We start from the raw sequence: 17,684 nt of genomic DNA, 5'->3' as shown, positions 1-17,684 counted from the left end.
TAGACTGAAGTTGCATTGGCTAAACAGAATAGGATTGCGCTTATAAAACATGTAGCTTTAATGAATATCAAGAGCTTAAAGTGAAATATCAGAAGTTTATTTCTTTCATGGAACTCTGTTGAACTAATTTAGTGGTTTTACATGAAAAACACTGAACATCTGAGCAAAATGAGAATTTGTTTTCTGTAGTATCTGAAAATTTCATGTCTTTTTTCCTGAAATTATTTTAGATCCTAAAAATTCCTGGTTTTCATTGCTTTGAATTCTACTGCCATGCATATGTTCATTTTAATTCATTGGTTATAATTACCACCCTAAAAAAAAAAAAAAGGAATTTAAAAGGTTCATGGACAGTAACCAATGTAAGAGCTTTAAAGTGAAAGACGTATGAAAGAACATTCTTCCAGAGTTCTACTTCATGGACCAAATAATAGGAATATGTAAAATATCATAATAACATTGTATCTATTATGGTGATAAAAAATGGAAAATTCACAGTTTTCTTTTTCTGTTCAAATGTATGAAAAATCCAAGTATCGCTAACTTGAGGGTCACAGCTAATTAATTACATAAGTTATATGCATTTTTTTTAACTTGCATAGGTACGTGTGTTCACATTTTCTGTTGGTCAACATAATTATGACAAAGGACCCATACAGTGGATGGCCTGTGAAAATAAAGGTACAGTGTTTTTCTTTGAGACTATTCTTTGATAGAGGTTTAGATAGGCAATATCTTTATTATTCTCTGAAAGTTACAGATTTTTATTACAGATTCTTTTTCAGCCTGATTTTTACCTTTGTTGTATTTTTAGTAAAAGTTCCAAAAAGCTATTTGATGAAATAATGTGTATATGCATATATATAAAAAGAATAAACTTGCAAATATATTTCTGATTATGTTATTTAAAACTTTATATTGTAAGAAAAATATCACAGTATTTTTTATAATAATAATAAGATACTGTGGTTAGGTTTTGAGGATTCTTGTTGTAATAGCCATCTATGAAAAGATGGAACTGATGACAGATAAGAAATTAAGCAAAGCTGGTTTATATTAAGAGGTCTGGACAAAGGGATTTTTTGTTTGGTTGGCTGGCTGGTTAGATTTCTTTCTGTTTTTCTCCAAAACTTACAAGGGACCAGATGACTTGCATTATTTTTCCCCTTTTGTGATGAAAATATCAAAATTATTCTTGCTGTGACTTCTTAGCTTCTAAGAGCATCTTTCTTACATTTTTTATTTTTATCCTGATTTCCTTATGTAGGAGAAAAAAAAAGTAAAAAAGGTGAGAGTAAGGAAGTAAAATGCTGTCTCCTCAAATTTCTACAGAAAAAATGTGGTCAGAAATGTTTAAAAAGAATGTGAGAAAGAGGTGTCTCAAATACCTCACAGTATATTTATGGAATAAGAAATAAGAGATAAATAAAGATAAATAGAAAATAGAGAAAATATCAAACAATATTGTATAATATTTTAAATAGAGCAATTTTCAGGCCTGACCGAAAATGTGGAAGTATTTTACAAATCACTAAGAAGCAAGAGGTGAGAGGTGGGATATATTACAAAGGGTCTTGAAAACTAAGACTGCCAGGGAAGGAGGATAAGATATGATTCTCAGGCATGAGAATAACAAACCAAAGGTAAGATAAAGACAAAGATGTAAATACAGAAAAAAAATAGTGATACAGAAGAATCCATAGCCTGTATGAATGGCTTACATATAATAGCCTCATGAATCCCTACATTATGCACAAGATACTACAACTCCACAAACAGCAGATCCTATTGTCAGTTACAGAAAATCAATGTTTGTTTCTTTGAACAGAGATTTTTTAACTAACGTCTTTGTATCTCAAAATACTCTGTGCATGTGAACCCCATTGTTTTAAAGCAAATGGGACCAGCTGGCTTAAAGCATAACCACCTATGGCATTTTATTATCGAGGCAAAGTGGTCATTTCTGTCCAAAATTGATGTGACTATATCCAAAGAAGCAAAGTTTTATTTAATTTGCCCTTAATTAAAAGTTTTAATTTATTATCAAGTCATGCATTGCTTATGGCAAAGTAAATGACTAACCTGAGCACTCTTACCTCTCCTGTCCTCCCCACTTCCTTCCAATTTGACTTAACCACTTGGCCTGAAACTGGAGCTCAGTGCCTGTCTTTTCAGTCTTACTGGTGCATATGGGCAATAGTTTTAATTCAAACAAATAAGAGATATAATCAATGATGAATAAAGACACTTCTGATGTTTAGTTAGAAGAAATATCAGCTTGATTTTTTCATCCTTTCCACAGAGTGCCTTATATTTTTCTGCTATGATCTTCACTGTTGTGGCAGACTACCTATACTCGCCTTCCTATATGCACTCAGCATGTAATTATGTTGCTATCACCGTCTATTAAGATGAGCGTTAACATATACTTGCACATCAGAGTAACTGGGAATTCAGCAGTGCAAATTCATTAGATTATCTCAGCTTTAAAACCAACAGACAAATAAACATGTTACATACTCTCAATGCGTAAAAGTAACTAGCTTGGCCTATATGGCATGGTGATCATATGTGGCCACACGTTATGGTGGTGTCTACTAAAAAAGTATTTCATTCATACATGATAATTTCTATAAAAATTAAATTAGAAATTACAAGCTAAATGAAATTTCTCAAGCTTAACAGACTAACAATATATTATAGTAAGATGGCATTATTTCTGTTCCAAATTTTAGGTTATTATTATGAAATTCCATCCATTGGAGCCATAAGAATAAACACGCAGGTAAGTGTGTTGGCCAAATGCAGATACAATTGTAACACAAACAATTGGATTTTCTGGAGTAATTTCTGTCCTTAAATATGCTGCATTTCACCTCTGTTTGAATCAATTAAATTTTAAGATACACTACATTAAGAACAGAGAAAAAAATAGGGCTTTCTTTTACATATGAGGTAGTATTCTGTATTCTAATTTATTTATTTATTTTTAATAGTTTCAGTGAGCCAGTTTACAATGTGATCCCTGCTTCCCTGGCCAGCTGGCCCACAGCAGCTTGCATGCGTACTCACGCTAGCATCCTCTAAAGTAGGCTGCCCATGTGCACACAACGTAGCGTTTGAAGTGATCTGTATCCTGCAGACCGTCTCTGCACAAGGATTATGTTTTGGGCTCAGTTTTCCTCCTGACCTTACACGGTCCCTCTTTGATCCTGAGACATGGCAAGAATTTTTTTATAAAGTTCTATAAAACCAGTAATTTTTTATGATGTGTCTCGACAATCCTAGTCTGTCTCCTGCCATACTTGCAGCATGATCCTAAGGGTTTGTATTACGTGGAGAAGGCCGTGGATGTGTGTGAGGGCATAGCCCTGCTCGAGTATCTGAACTCAGCTGGGCAGAAGCAGTGACCTGGTACAATCCTGATTATAGGAGAGGTTCCTGCATTGATCCAACCAGTCTGGGAGAGACACAGCTTTTGTCCTTCAGAAAGGATGCAGGACAATTTTAGCAGCCATGCGTGTCGATAATTAAGGGCACGGGACCCTGGAATTATATGGTGTGATCCAAACTGACAGTGTAAATGAACAAATATTCTTTTCAGTTGTCTGAAAGTCCATGTATTCACATGTCCGGAAAAGCAGAGAAATATCATAGCAGTTCTTTGTCCTTCCGAGGCCAGGCATGACATTTTTTGGCAGAAAATGAGTCCTTTTTTTGGCCTAAATAAGAGTCCTTTGATTCTGTTAAACTGTTCCAGATAGTGTCTGGCAAGAAATATCCCTAATATGATCAGACAAATAGAAAAGGTTGAAGACTGAAACAAGTTTGATGGCAACCACTCCCAAACCAGACCAGAAGTCTGACATCTCACAAGCTCACCAGTTTTAGCCTTACTCCATGACTGAAGGAAGGCAGGGACTATTGGGTTTTAAAACTGATTTTTTTGTTTCAATAGAAATTATGCAAGTTCTTGCTGTAGGAGCTTCACATGCCCAGCTGCTACGCCACTCACCCTCCATCACCCACTCTGTCTTCTGGGTTGCAGGTTCTGCAATCTGCTTGTAATTTCATTATGTCATTAGCAATTAATTTTGGAACAGAAGTAGTTGTAATTCTCACTTTGTGGAAAGAGAGCAGTGGTTTTGGATGTGTAAGGTCCATGTGACTGAGACTGAAATGTAGGAATTGCCTTGGCAGTAAGCACTGCAAACTGAATTGTTGGGTAGTATAATTTTAAAGAAATACTTAAATAATGCTCCTGAATTAGTGGTGAATTTTGACTTTTTTTTACTGGTCTTTTAATTGTTTTTATTTCATTATTGTTTATTTTTGATGCTGTTTCTGAACTTGATCTAATAACTGCCTTCTGATGAGCGTATTACTCTTTTTGGCAGGAATATCTGGATGTTTTGGGAAGACCAATGGTTTTAGCTGGAGAGAAAGCCAAACAAGTCCAATGGACAAATGTCTATCTGGATGCTCTGGTATGATCTGTATTTATCTCTAGTAAAGTAAGAATCTTATCAAATCAGTCTTGAGGACTCAATTTCCAAACATAATTGTCTCGCATTTCCAGCACCTGTACACTTCAGTAGAGCAATTTTATGAAAAGCTATTTCTAACATGTTGCTCATTACTTGCACCTAGTATCCTCCTAAGTGTCCTGAACTTTAACAGAGAAAAGCAGTTTATCCTATGCACAGATCTTTAAGTGCAGGTTATTGTTGTCCTGAACTCAAATTAACAAAATTAAAAAAGAAGAAAGTAGTATTCCAGTGTTGTACCTGTGCTTCAGTAGAGGTCATCTGTTATGTTAAAGCATTCCAGGCAGAATGAAACCGGTCAATGCTACCAGGTATTTGCACAGATTTTGAACCTGGACCTCTAAAGTATCAGGGTTGTTGTAATTACTTGCTGGCTCAAGGTAATGATTTCTTTAATTGGGCAGAGTACATAATGGGGAAATAAACAAAAAGACAGATGAAATGCTTTCCTTACTGCTGAATTTATCACTTTGGTCTTGTAAAACAAACATACGCGGGAAACTACGAAATGCAAAGTATTATTAGCAGCAATCCACTCTGTTGCTCTAGATAACCTTCTTCTGAGTAACTCTAACTAGGCAAAAATTACTGCAAAACGGTCATCTGGAATCATGTATTTATCCAAGTTCACATGGTCATCTAATGTCATGTCAAAATCCACTTCTTCCCGTCAGTCAGCATTACTGTAAAATTTTTATCAACACATCATAGAACTGACTGTGACACAGAGGAACTAGTTTTTATTTGGAATCTCAATGGCCAGAAGTTCATTAACCATGTTTTCTTGGTTACTGTTGAGGTACTTACTGGAAACATAAAGGATGTTATGACGAAAGTTCATACGTTCTGTACATATCCTGTTGTAAAGCCAAAGCTAAATTTGTAACTGGAGATAGAAAGAGATCTGTTTAATGAAGTAAAACAAGTGATACCTGCAGAATTCCGTTGTGTTGCTTTATGTTTTCAGTGGGTTCATTCAGTCTTTCCTTCAAGCTTTTCTCCATTCATGTGTTATGTTTGTGTATATATAATTATATATATATATTTGTGCATACATATATATTTATAAAAAGTAGGAGATGTTCTTTTTGCTAACATATTTATTAAGTGAAGACCAACCAGAGCTAAACTGTTGAGGTAAAGCCTGAAATCTGTGGATGTCCTGATCACAGAGGAGAACATAAAGGCACAGGTGTATCTAATCCACTCTGGAATCTTTTCTGATTCTTGGTTTTAGCAGGGATTGGGACTAACTTGTCACACTGGTTCTTTATCTTAAATTCTGCAAAGCAATTCCCTCCTGTAGGGCTTGCCCTTCTCCTGCTTGTGCCTCACTGAACTTTGTCCTATGCTTTTTCCTCTTACTGTCCAGCAGCTGTTTTGGGGCTAAGGCTAAAATACTGCAAAATGTATTATATGAGGCCACATTTGAATGGAGCTTAAGTTCAGGGTATGAGAACCTGAAGAGTTACTTTCATTTCATGCTATCTTTCAAGACTGTCTTTACCAATTCGATGTATTGGTGGCAATTGTCACTTCTTTTCTTGCCCTGTTTCTTCAGGTTCTGTTACAGTGTTGCTCTGGCCTCACTTTCTGCAAGACAATCCCAGAATTTTCAGATACTTTTAGGTTTACCAGTTAGACATAATTTTTTCACAATTATTGTTCTCTCTAACTGTACATTTTTTGAGGGGGGAGAGGGTGTTGTTCCCCATACATACCCCTCCTGTTTCATTTTGTATATCTTCAATTCTCCTAAAAAATATCCTCTTCTCTCTTTTCTTCTGATTCATCTCCATTTCTTGCTTCTCTTATTCTCCTAAAAAGACTTTGATTTTGAAGAACTGATCATGGACAGTAATGCAAGCCATTGAAAAGTAGTGATGATATGAAAAGTAGTAGTATTATCTGTTGGATTTTCCTGTTGATTTTGCCTGTGTATATTTTTTGCCCACCTATTTACTATCTTTTAAGTTTGATTTGGCTTTTATCCTTTTTTTGTTTTTACTTTTCTTTCCCTCTCCTCCCCTACTACCTGGAGTATTTAGTACAGTAAGAACTGTAGCTGTAAATATGTTTTCATAACATTTAGGTTTTATTTAACTATTATATCCTAACTTGTTACATACCATCTATTTTTAAAAAGCAATTTATTATTCTCACTAACACAGGGACACAAAAAATGTAATTTTAACTTTCTGTGTGTAAAATTATGCAGCATTATTTATTTATTATTAATTATGTAGGTTTTTGGTTTGGTTTTTTTTTTTTTTACAAACTAAAAGCCAGCACTCTAGTCTAGTGTTTGGCTGCAGTAATTCCTGGATTGTTCTAATATATTATAGTTTGATATTTGTTACTTAACTAAAAGGTCTTTTTCTTCCCTCTATATGTGATTATTTCCTAGGAGCTGGGCCTTGTGATTACAGGAACTCTACCTGTCTTCAATCTAACAAAGGAACAAAATGGGAAAATAGTAAGCTGTTACTTAAAGCAAAAAAAAACCCAAAAAACCAAAGTTATTTGAATTAAATTTAATGCTAAACTCCTTGAAAAATACGTATTTCCATAGAGCTTTCTACAGTTTAATTGTCTTGTACATCAGAAGCAAAGGGGTCATCTCTAGTTGCCTGATAACCTCCTGGGAACAAGAAAATGCAGATCACCCTTTTTGTAGTTCTGAGTTTCAGGATATGGCATTCCTTGATCTATCTCTGTGACCTGGTGGCACTGGGAGTACGTTAAGTGCTCAATAGATGGGAACTATATGATGATAATTATTCAGGTCTTGACAAGAAAGAAAGCTCAGATATATTTCTGACAAGTCTGTGAAGCTGCGACCTTTCAGGGTAAAAGGCAATGATGTAGAGGTTTCAAATTAATTGTTTGTAATAGTATACAATAGTATTGTGTACTTAGACTAAAATCTAAGTGTTGAATAAATACAATTCCCCATCCCTATTACAGTGAGATAAGGAACCGATTTATGTCCTTTTCACAAAATCAAAATGCTGCTTTTTTAAAATTAGACCTAAAATATGCTTTACAGTGTGTTGTAAAATACTGTACATTTGGTGTGATACTCCTGTTCATTCAGGTCAAAATGTACAGAAGTTTAGATAAGATATTCTTTGATTCAGTTTCTCAGATATTCTCAGATATTACATAGGCACAGAATGAACAAATATGAATTTGATCACTACCATTTATTTTATTTACTTTCAGAATAGTTCTCTTAGTTTCCCTTTAAAAGCAAAACAGAACAAAAAAAAAGGTTTCATAGTCTTATCTACAAGATAATGCCTGGAATTCACTGAGTCTGGTTGCAAAGTGAGAAACTACTGATTATCAAAGAATGTCTTTCTGAGAAGTAAAACAGCTGTGGTCTAGTACAGAGGACCTGGATGGAATGAGAGGAAAATTTGAATCTGCTTGACTTAGTTCCCTACATGAATTTTAGGTTACAGACTGCAAGATGCATCTTCCAATACATATTCCAAATTTATTCAGTATGGAGAAGGGATTCAGGTGATACTATGTACATGACTGCCCCCTTTTCTGTAGTAGGAAAATAAATTACAAATTAAGTAAATGTAGTGCCTGAGTCCCTGATTGCAAATGCTTATGATTGTTACAGTCACTGGGGTTTTTTGGTTTTGTTGGTTTGGTTTTTTTTCATTCATCATTATACCATAGCCAAAAGAGGTTAATTGTTTCAGGGTCTCACTTATCAATTGCCCAACCTGAGAATGCAATAGCGGCTCTGTGTTGGTGCTAGTAATGTAGTATCTACATCACTGGCAATATTAATGTATTGCTTTTGCTTTTACCTTGTTCTTACATTTGTTGTTTATTCATCCAGGAAAGCATCCATATTCATCTTCATAAACAGTTTTCATATTCTATACTACATTCTGAACGTATTGAATGCTATTTTAAATCACTTGGGTATTATTTAAAATCCTTAGAATAGAAACAGAAGTAAGTAGGCAACTTTTCAAGTAGTTTATGTCAAAGAAGAGACTAAGGCAAAATCAAAAATTCACTGACTGTTGCGTTTATTCTGCATTGTAAATATGTCAAAACATATTCTAACATTTTGGAATCTTACCAGAATCAGCTGATTCTTGGAGTAATGGGGGTTGATGTCTCTTTGGAGGACATAAAAAAACTGACACCTCGATTTACAGTAAGTTGCTTGCGTTGGGTTGGTGGTTTCTCTTTATGTCTGATTTATGTATGATTTCTTTGCATGCTCTTTCATAAGTCATGCAGCAGTGACTGGATGTGAGTCAAAATACCAGCAGGCTTCTTTTCATATAGTCTTTTCCATTGTTGTAGATTTTCTGATGGTTTTCTCTCCAGCCATATATGTGCTTCTATGTGACTTGTCCATCAGGATACATCTGTAAAAGCCAACTTTTACACTGGGGGATATATTCCACGTAATTATTTTCCTGTAGCTTAAGGCACTGCTATTTAGTTGAGTGGTTCTTATCACAGTGTAGAGTACACAGTCATTTCATCTCATAATACTACTTAGTATCTATATAGGACAATTCTTTGTAGAAAAGTTCTTTAATATATTTGTCTGTCTGTACCCTACTGTGTATGACTGATTTATATATTAAGTCATCTAGCTAGGGAATTTCTAAGAACATAACTAGTACTGTGGAAAACAACAGCTGAGGAAGCAAAGGCACATCACGAATATGACTGAAAGCAAATGCGATGTCCTCCATCTAGGGGGTACCATGCCACAGCACAGGCTGGGACAGACTGCCTCAGAAGTCAGGGAAGGGCCTGGAGGTCATAGTGGAAGACAAGCTGAATGTACATTAGCAGTGTGCCCTTGCAGTAAAGAAGGCCAACTGTGCAGTGGTCAGCTCCATCAGGAGTACTGTGTCCAAGTTTGATCTCCTCAGTATAAGAAATACACTGAGGTGCTGGACAGAGTCCAGGGCAGAGCCACTGATTCGGCCAAGGAGTACATGGCATACGAGGAGAAGCTGAGAGAGATGGGTTTATTCGAATTGAAGAAGAAACCTAATGGGTTACCTGATGGGAGTTACAGAGAAGACAGACCTTGACATTTCTTGAAGGTTTATAGCAAAAGGCAAGAGGCAACCAACATAGTTGTGGCAATGGAAATTCCAATTGCAAATAAGGAAAAAAAATCCTTGTGAGGGTGATTAAACACTGGAGCAGGTTGCCCAGAGAGGTTGTAGAATTGTCACTGGAGGTATTCAAAGACCCTTTGAAACCTAGTCCAACTTTAAAGTTGGATCTTATTTTGAATTTAGCTTTGCTTTCAGTGAAAGGTTGTACTAGGTGACCTGTAGTGGTCCCATCAGCCTAAATTATTCTCCAAGTTTATGATTACAAAAGAGTAAATATTATGAAATTATCTTCTCTATGTTCATATCTCACATATTTCATGATTCCTGAGGCAATGTGTTTTCCTCAATTTGATCATTGCTGAAAAACATTAATTAGTCTTTCTTTATTACTTAAAACCTTGTAATGCTAAACTTCATTTCTTTCAGCTTTGCCCAAACGGATACTATTTTGCAATTGATCCTAATGGGTATGTGCTACTTCATCCAAATCTCCAACCAAAGGTATGAGAAACCTTCTAATTTATTTCTCTGTAATAAGGCGATGTTGTCAGAAATAACAGAAACATATAAATCTGCTGAAAGTGCTAGAGAGCAATAGTAAAGATTTCTCAGTTGTGGGAGTGTCAGGAAAATCTGCGGTGCATATGTGGCTTCATCCAACTCCAGTCAGTACAAAGACCAGCATTGGCTTGTATTGACTTTGGTTATCAATAAAATAAAAAAGATGTCTATTTTACACTTTTTACATTTATATATGTGGGATTTATATATGTGAAATAAGGGGTTTAATATACATATTAACATAAAACCAACTAGTGGTACTGTAATATTATTGTGAAGAACTTGTAGTGTGTTGCAAGATGCTCTCAAAGCAAACAGGAGTTTGCTAGTGCACATGATTATTTTGTGATGCTTTCTCATTTCAGAGATTGAAGTTCCATACTTGCAAAAGCACAGAAATCAGGGCCAAACACAATGTATATAACTTGGATTTTCGTATTTGTTTATTTGCTTATTTTCTGTTTACCAGAGCTGAAACCTGAGCTGCAGAGTTGGGATGCATCTAGACAAGCACTATTTCCCAGAATGCTAGATTTTTTAGTGGTTCAACTTGAGAAAGGCCTTTCATCTTTAAAGATTAAATCATTATCTAAATTTGATAGGAGTCAACTTCCCTCAAATTTCAGGAAAACTTAAACCTGAGATTTCAGTCTGGCTTTATATCCATTAACTGTAGTCCTGACCCTACATTACACGTATCTTCTTAAATAAATTGCCTCCCTGGCTTTGATGAGATATTTCAACATGAATGGATGATTTTTTTTCTGAAATCAGATTATTTTAGCAAAGTGTTTCCCTATGTCAAACAATCTTCTGCTTAGTGGAATATTTGAAAATGCTTGTATTTTAATTCCATTAGAAACATACTTTCAGTAAATTTTGTCTTGAGTTCATAGTGCACAAATGCAGCATTATGAAATTCAATTAACTAAAAATAATTTTAAAAAAATCTCTCCAGATTAAAAGAAATGTATGGATTATTTACAGATAAAAAGTTAGAAATAATAATGAATCACTGTGAGTATTGAAGATCAAACAATATGTTCATGTAGTTCAGTTGTCAATATTAAAATTTGTTATTAAGATGGTTTGAGCAATACATGGCCAAGATAAATGCAAGCTGTCAATACACACGCAAATAAGACTAGTAAGGCTTTTAAACTTCAGTGGCACTCTACTCCCAGTTATTTTTTAGCACTTAGTATGCTTCTTAAGAAATGGCAGAAGAGAAATTTGTTGCCTTTAGGCATGGAAATACTGGGGGGTTTTTTGTAAATTGGATGCATATCCATCACTTTATTCCTCCCAGCCATGTTCCTGTGGCAGAATAGCAGCAAGTCCTTGGCCACTTGGCTGTGAGACTGTCCTCTCTTGTTTCTTCACCAGAAAGTCCTATCATAGCTGCAAGAGGGAGAGCAGACCCCCTTTTCACTACTTCAACATCTTTAACTGTCAAAGACAGAAAAAGAAATGAAGAATGCCTCTACATATCTTAGTGATTCATTTAATTCTTAAGCTGGGGGAAGTCAGCATTGTGAATATTTGAATTAATTTCATGGTGAAGTAATGAATATGTTTGAAATCTCTTGCCAAGTGTGTAACAAAAGAAGAAAGAAAAAAAATGCTTCTGAAGAAGAGAAAGAATAACTTGATGTTAACTATTGATGGAATATCCCTTTTGCTTTATTTTGAAAGGACCCTTTTAAAAATAAAAGAAAAAAAAAGGGAAAAGCAGGTTTTTGTGTAGTCTTCATAATTTAGACTGACTTTATTTCTGGATATGTGCATTAAGTTTCCATGTGTTAAAAAATGAGTTTTGCTTTGAATGGTTTTGCATGGTGAATTATTCTGAGACAAATATATAGTTTGTTACTGACCAAATGTTTTCTTCATTAGAGATTACTAGAAATGCAAATGATGGCAAGTGGTCTATTGACCTTTTCCTTATATGCAGATGAAACTATCTTTTTGTTAACAGAAGGAACATAAAAAGAAGCAACGCAGTATTCTTGATTTAGGCACAATCTTATGAGGAACTGATGGATATAGATTCTGTTCATCTCATATGTGCTACTATACTGCAGTGTAAACTCATAACACTGGAGAACCTGAATTACAGAGTGAAAAACTCTGCTCGTACCATTTAAACCTAGGCAGACCGAGATGGATTAGGATACTAATCATGGTTATCATTATCATGGTTTCTCTGTGTAGTTTTCTACTTAAAAGTATATGGAAGTCCAGAGATGCTTTCACATACTGCTCAAATGTTTGATTTAGCATATGTTTATAAGTTATAAGTCTATTTTATGTTACATGTTTTATGTTGTAGAATAATGTCTAAATTAATATTAAGCATATGCATTATTATTATTATTGTTGTTGTTGTTATTGTTGTTATTAACAGTTACACAGACTAGACTTTTTCACTCCCAGTTTGTTTGGGGTGGTGCATGCTATTCAGACTGATACAAGAACTACGTTTTAAAACTAAGGTACACTATGAAGACAGATATATTTAGAACTCATGGACTTTCTTTAACATGTCATATTAATTTTAGTTGAACCTCCTGGTAGCTGTTAACTTATTAACAAACAACATCTTAACCCTCTTTGCCAGCAATTTTTCAACAGATGTAAACTAAAACATAACTACGTCTTTACCTTTGAAGAGGTGAGGGTGTATTAAACTTCCAATGGCCCCTTCTTCTGAATGTCTTCTGCTTTCCTTCTGAAAATCTGTTACCTCAAATCACAACTGGTTCAACGCAATTAATATTTTGAGAAATTGTCTTGCAGTATTGTCTCACAAAAAGAAGTCCCTATAAATTTAGAACTTGTAAAGTCATTTGCACAACTAAGAAAATTTAACAAAAGGCAGGTTCAAAAGCATATTGAAATCATTGAGAACTTTTCTGTCATGTTCTTACTTGCACATGAAAACTATGTTAAAGCATAACACAGGAATCTTTTTTTTAACTTTCAGTTTAGTAGTTTTAAACTGCTTAAAATACCAATTTTCAATTTTGTGTAATTAGTTATATTATATTTTTAAACCAATGCTTAATTTTATGTTTTTCTGCCAATTTTCTTTGTGTGTCTGTGCATATGTGCATGCATTTTTCCCATTGTCCTGGGAGAGAACAGGTGGATATCCCACCAAATAAACATAGTCACTGAAGTGATTGCATTAAGCATGTGTTAACGAGATTAGTCTTAATTAGGTAAGATTTGAAAAGAGTAAATCCATTCCAAATCTGTTCTAAAGATTAGCGTCCTTTTTTTCTCTTTCGCTATGGTTCTGATCAAAATCCGTTTATCAGTAATTACAAAATTCTAGATGCCTTCAGTAGTGTCCAGTATTTTGTCTTATGGTTTATGGTTTTTACAGAAATGCAAGAGGAGATGGTTTTAAGAGTAGATATAACAGTAAACAAAAAGTGAAACTCTTCTTATCCTATATTTTAATTCTGGAAGAGTATGTGGGAGGGAGAGCTCTCTGCTAACTTAATTCGCATCATTTAACATCTGTCTGGTTTTTGCTTCCCTAGACAAAACCTGTGTGTGATTCTGACAGGGAGCTCAGAACTCTTGACTGGAATGAGGGCTAGTCTCTGCTCCGAGTAAATGTGCACTGGAGAGTACAGATCTTGAGGGAAGGCTTCCATTCTATAAGTAGGCTGTTTACTAATAGTGTAAAAAAAAAAAATAAATTACTGCTTTTTTGTTACTTCAGCAAATTGGTGTGGGCATACCAAAAGTTAAATTGAGAAAAAGGAGACCCAATGTACAGGTAACTTTGGATGGAGGTGATTAGTGCATTAGAATGCATAGACCTGGAAATACAATTAGAAAGCTTCTGCCCTGCTTACTAGGAAAAATCTAACTAGAGAACTGTTTACTTTGACAAACAGCTTCCAAAGCATGAAGCTTGCATCCTTCCTTGTTTAAATAATAGAAAACATGTTATTGGCTGTAGTGAAGGGCATTCTATTAAATTATAGTGCTTTACTAATAGGTGCTAATTAGAGCCGTGCTGTAAAAATTATTCTTCAGATCTTGAAATGAATTTGAAGACTGGAAAAAAAAAGAGACTACTTGTGCTGGCTTTGCTTGCATAAACCCAAAGTCAAGAGATCATTCTTATGACTTTATTGCCAAGTTTTATTGTACCGTGTTATGCTGTAATGCTGTATAACATTACAGAATTTGAATGAACTGTTTAGGTTTTTTTTCTGGGAAAGTCAGAGTATGGCATATGTTTTATCTGCTATTTACGTCACGTTTCTCGGTTTAGCAAACCCAACTCCAGAGGATTAAATGCCATTAACCTGATGAGGGAAAAGGAAATTAGTAACATTTATGTAATGCAGTCCCTGAGCAGAAAACACTTAATGAAAGCTTAAAAATCATTAGAGGAATAGATTAATTATGTAACTAGCAAAATAACAAAGTTAGGTACAGTATACCATGTTAATTTCTTACATATATGGGAATATATAATGCAAAACCGGTGGCTTGCATAGCACCACCAGTAAAACATGGTGTAAAATCCTGATCTAATTCAAGTCAGTCATTTCACCAAGTCTCAAGTGGCTGTGTTTATACCACATGTAGAGGACCACCTCTGGGCTAGATTTTTTGTTTATGCACTGGAGAAAGCAGCACTGGAACATAAAAAAATTTCAATTTTCTGAGCACCCCTGGCCCCTCAGCATGCTGTGGCATGACTTGGCTTCTGCTGGGTTTGCCTGGCTGTGCTGGATGCCCAGGGAGGTGCAGCTCTGGAAAAGGCTCCAATCCACTCCAGATGCTCCTGGTTCTCCCTCTGGGGCCCAGGATTTTGTTGCCTTCTTTCCATCTTTTATTTTAAAACCCTAACAGCCTCTTACTTCATTAGTACTGCAGGTATAAGTAGGACCTAGGCTCCTGCAACTCAGCAAATAAGGTCTTCCATAGTATTTGTGAGAATACTGACCTCCCAAAACACACGACAACATTTTAATCAACTTTTATTTTTATGTTGCTGCACCAGTTCTTTCTTTCTTTGTTTCCTTCTTGATTTGTCATTGAAGTAATAGATCTTTGCCTTTATTTGTCATGCTGAAATGGATTGCACTCCCTTTATTTGCATGCTTCATTGCTAGTGATTTACTTTTGTTTTATTAAGTTGTGCTGGTGAATGTGGTGGTGTTACGCTTATTCTAGTCGTGTTGCGTGCATGACTGGATAAAGAGAAGAGCAAACTGAACAGTAAGTTTGTTTCTTCATGGCTTGGAATAAACCCCACTAAATGGCAACCTTGGAATAAAAAATTATGGAGCCCAAATACTGGTAAAAACACATTCTTAGGGGAAAAAGATGTAGTGGGGAAAATAGTCTTCCATTTAAAGTACGGGGCTAGGAATTTTCTATTCTAATTTCTAATGGATTTCTTTGTGCCTCAGGCACATCACATAATGTATCTATATACGCTTAGCTTCTTCATCTATTTAAAGTTATTAGTAAGTACCTTATAAAGAGTGTGTGGTGATATAACGTCTTAAAAAGAACAAGAACAAAGAGTTAATGTATACTTGAATTCTGATGGACTGGTAAAGTTGACTATTTGTCTTTGGGACTCCTTAACTGTGGCTAGCCAGGTTATCATTTGAAATGAATATTGACCTTGATTTGATGTGATGGCTTTTGTTTTTCTTTTTTTTTTCACCATTTCTTTTCTTCTCTGTTCCTTTGTGTGTTGAAATGGAATGTGAACTTGACAAATGCCTCCTCTGCCATGCCAATGCCTTCATGCATGCTGTTTGGGTTTGACCATGCTATTCATTATCCATTGCATGTAAGAAAATGTATTTTTAAATTTATTTTTACATTTTAGCCATTTGCTGTTTATTTCAAGAGTGTGGATTTGTTGGGGGGAACAAAGCAACTGCATAACAATAATCAAACTGTTTTGAACTAGTAGAGAACATATGTTAATGCTATTATATTAAAGTTAATTGTTTTATCTATCCTGTATAAATAGGAACATAAAAATTTCTTTGAAGTTATCAGTAGACATTTAAAAGAAATATCTGGAATCTTTGTCTGAAATCCTTCCAATACATATTCTCCTTGTGTAAATAAATTTATTGGCTTTTCTCTTAGCAGACAGTAAGTCTTACTTGCTGAGAAAAGGAATGATTCCGTATACCCAGAAACATGTACATTTGTTTCTCAAGAACATGAAGGAATAGTCTTTTGTCTTCTAACACTGTTCTATATTACAAACTTGCTAATAAGGACTACTGTTAAGTGCTTAATGCCCCAGACTATTATATGAAGGCATCTTTTACCAGCTATTCAGGATGTTACTTTCTTCCTGTATGAACTGGAAATACATACATAAATTGTGATGAAACAAGCTTGCATTCTTTGATAGAATAGTCACATGTACATTTGTCACCTACCTTTACCAGAGAATGTTAGGATAGAAGGAATATAATCATTATTTTGAAAGAAAGGACTTTAGTTTACTCTGTAAATAAGCTAGTATAGCTGAATAATTGAAATCCTCTAAAAATATCATTATTAGAATTTACACTACTCTTGAAATAATAGTATCAGCTAATGATAATTTTTGTGTTGCTGATCATATGAGAAACAGTGCTCAGTCACTGATAAAACTAGGCCTTGAGATCCTTTCATGTATGAACTGTCCTATTACACAAAGTAAATTATTATAAATCAAATAAATTACTAAAACTGGATTTTTTTTTCATTTCCTATTCTAAATTATCAGATTTAAAAGGTTAAATAATATATATATCCCCATACTCTTTTTTCTAAGGTTTCTTCATTAGGTAGGTGCATTAAATAGCTACTGAGTAATGAGGGTTGAGGATTTTTACACCAGACATAATATAAAGTCAATGGGCCTTAGCCAAAATTAAAAAGAGTCGGATTCCTAACAACTGGTACGGAAGACAGCTCTGTCCAAGTAAATGCAAACTGCAACTGGGCAGGGAGCAGAGGCTGGAGGGCAGGCTGAGCTAGTTCAAGCAGAGCTACAGTGGTCTTCCCACACTCCTCTGGGACCAGGGTTACGACAGATGGATACCACCAAAATTCTCTGTGCTCCATAGTCGAGGGTCGACATCATGTACATTCCTTAGGTCTTGAAGCTGCTGGGCTGCAGTATTTCTGTGCTACAGGTTTCCATCTCTTAAATTGAGATAACAGTACTAATGTCAAGAGAAATGTGTTCAAAACTGCAAGGTGCTTAGGGAAGTCCTGTAATGCTGACAATAAAAGTGATTTTTATTTTCTTGGAGTGAAGAAATCCTTTATTATAATCACTACCTCTTTGAATCTTGAGCTGCGGTCCATTCCCACCTCATAACAGCAAATCTGTAGTCTGCTTTTGGCAAAATTGCAAAAGAGTACGATTATCCCATCTCACCAGTCAGCAGGAAAA

The 17,684-nt window shown here is 35.0% G+C and overlaps 1 protein-coding gene across 1 annotated transcript in view; it reads left to right on the top strand.

The window, feature by feature from the left end:
- CACNA2D1 (calcium voltage-gated channel auxiliary subunit alpha2delta 1) overlaps positions 1-17,684 on the top strand; it is a 364,004-nt gene that overhangs the window by 306,995 nt on the left and 39,325 nt on the right. The window contains exons 13-19 of the mRNA XM_035901091.1: positions 603-681; positions 2,736-2,785; positions 4,398-4,487; positions 6,955-7,023; positions 8,662-8,736; positions 10,094-10,168; positions 13,965-14,021. Of these exons, the coding sequence (XP_035756984.1) occupies positions 603-681; positions 2,736-2,785; positions 4,398-4,487; positions 6,955-7,023; positions 8,662-8,736; positions 10,094-10,168; positions 13,965-14,021 (495 nt within the window). The remainder of the gene's footprint in view (positions 1-602; positions 682-2,735; positions 2,786-4,397; positions 4,488-6,954; positions 7,024-8,661; positions 8,737-10,093; positions 10,169-13,964; positions 14,022-17,684) is intronic.

The sequence above is a fragment of the Egretta garzetta genome, unplaced genomic scaffold (assembly GCF_000687185.1).
Source record: "Egretta garzetta isolate BGI_Z169 unplaced genomic scaffold, ASM68718v1 scaffold148, whole genome shotgun sequence".
In the NCBI taxonomy this organism is placed as follows: domain Eukaryota; kingdom Metazoa; phylum Chordata; class Aves; order Pelecaniformes; family Ardeidae; genus Egretta; species Egretta garzetta.
This window is presented reverse-complemented; position numbering and strand designations above follow the sequence as displayed.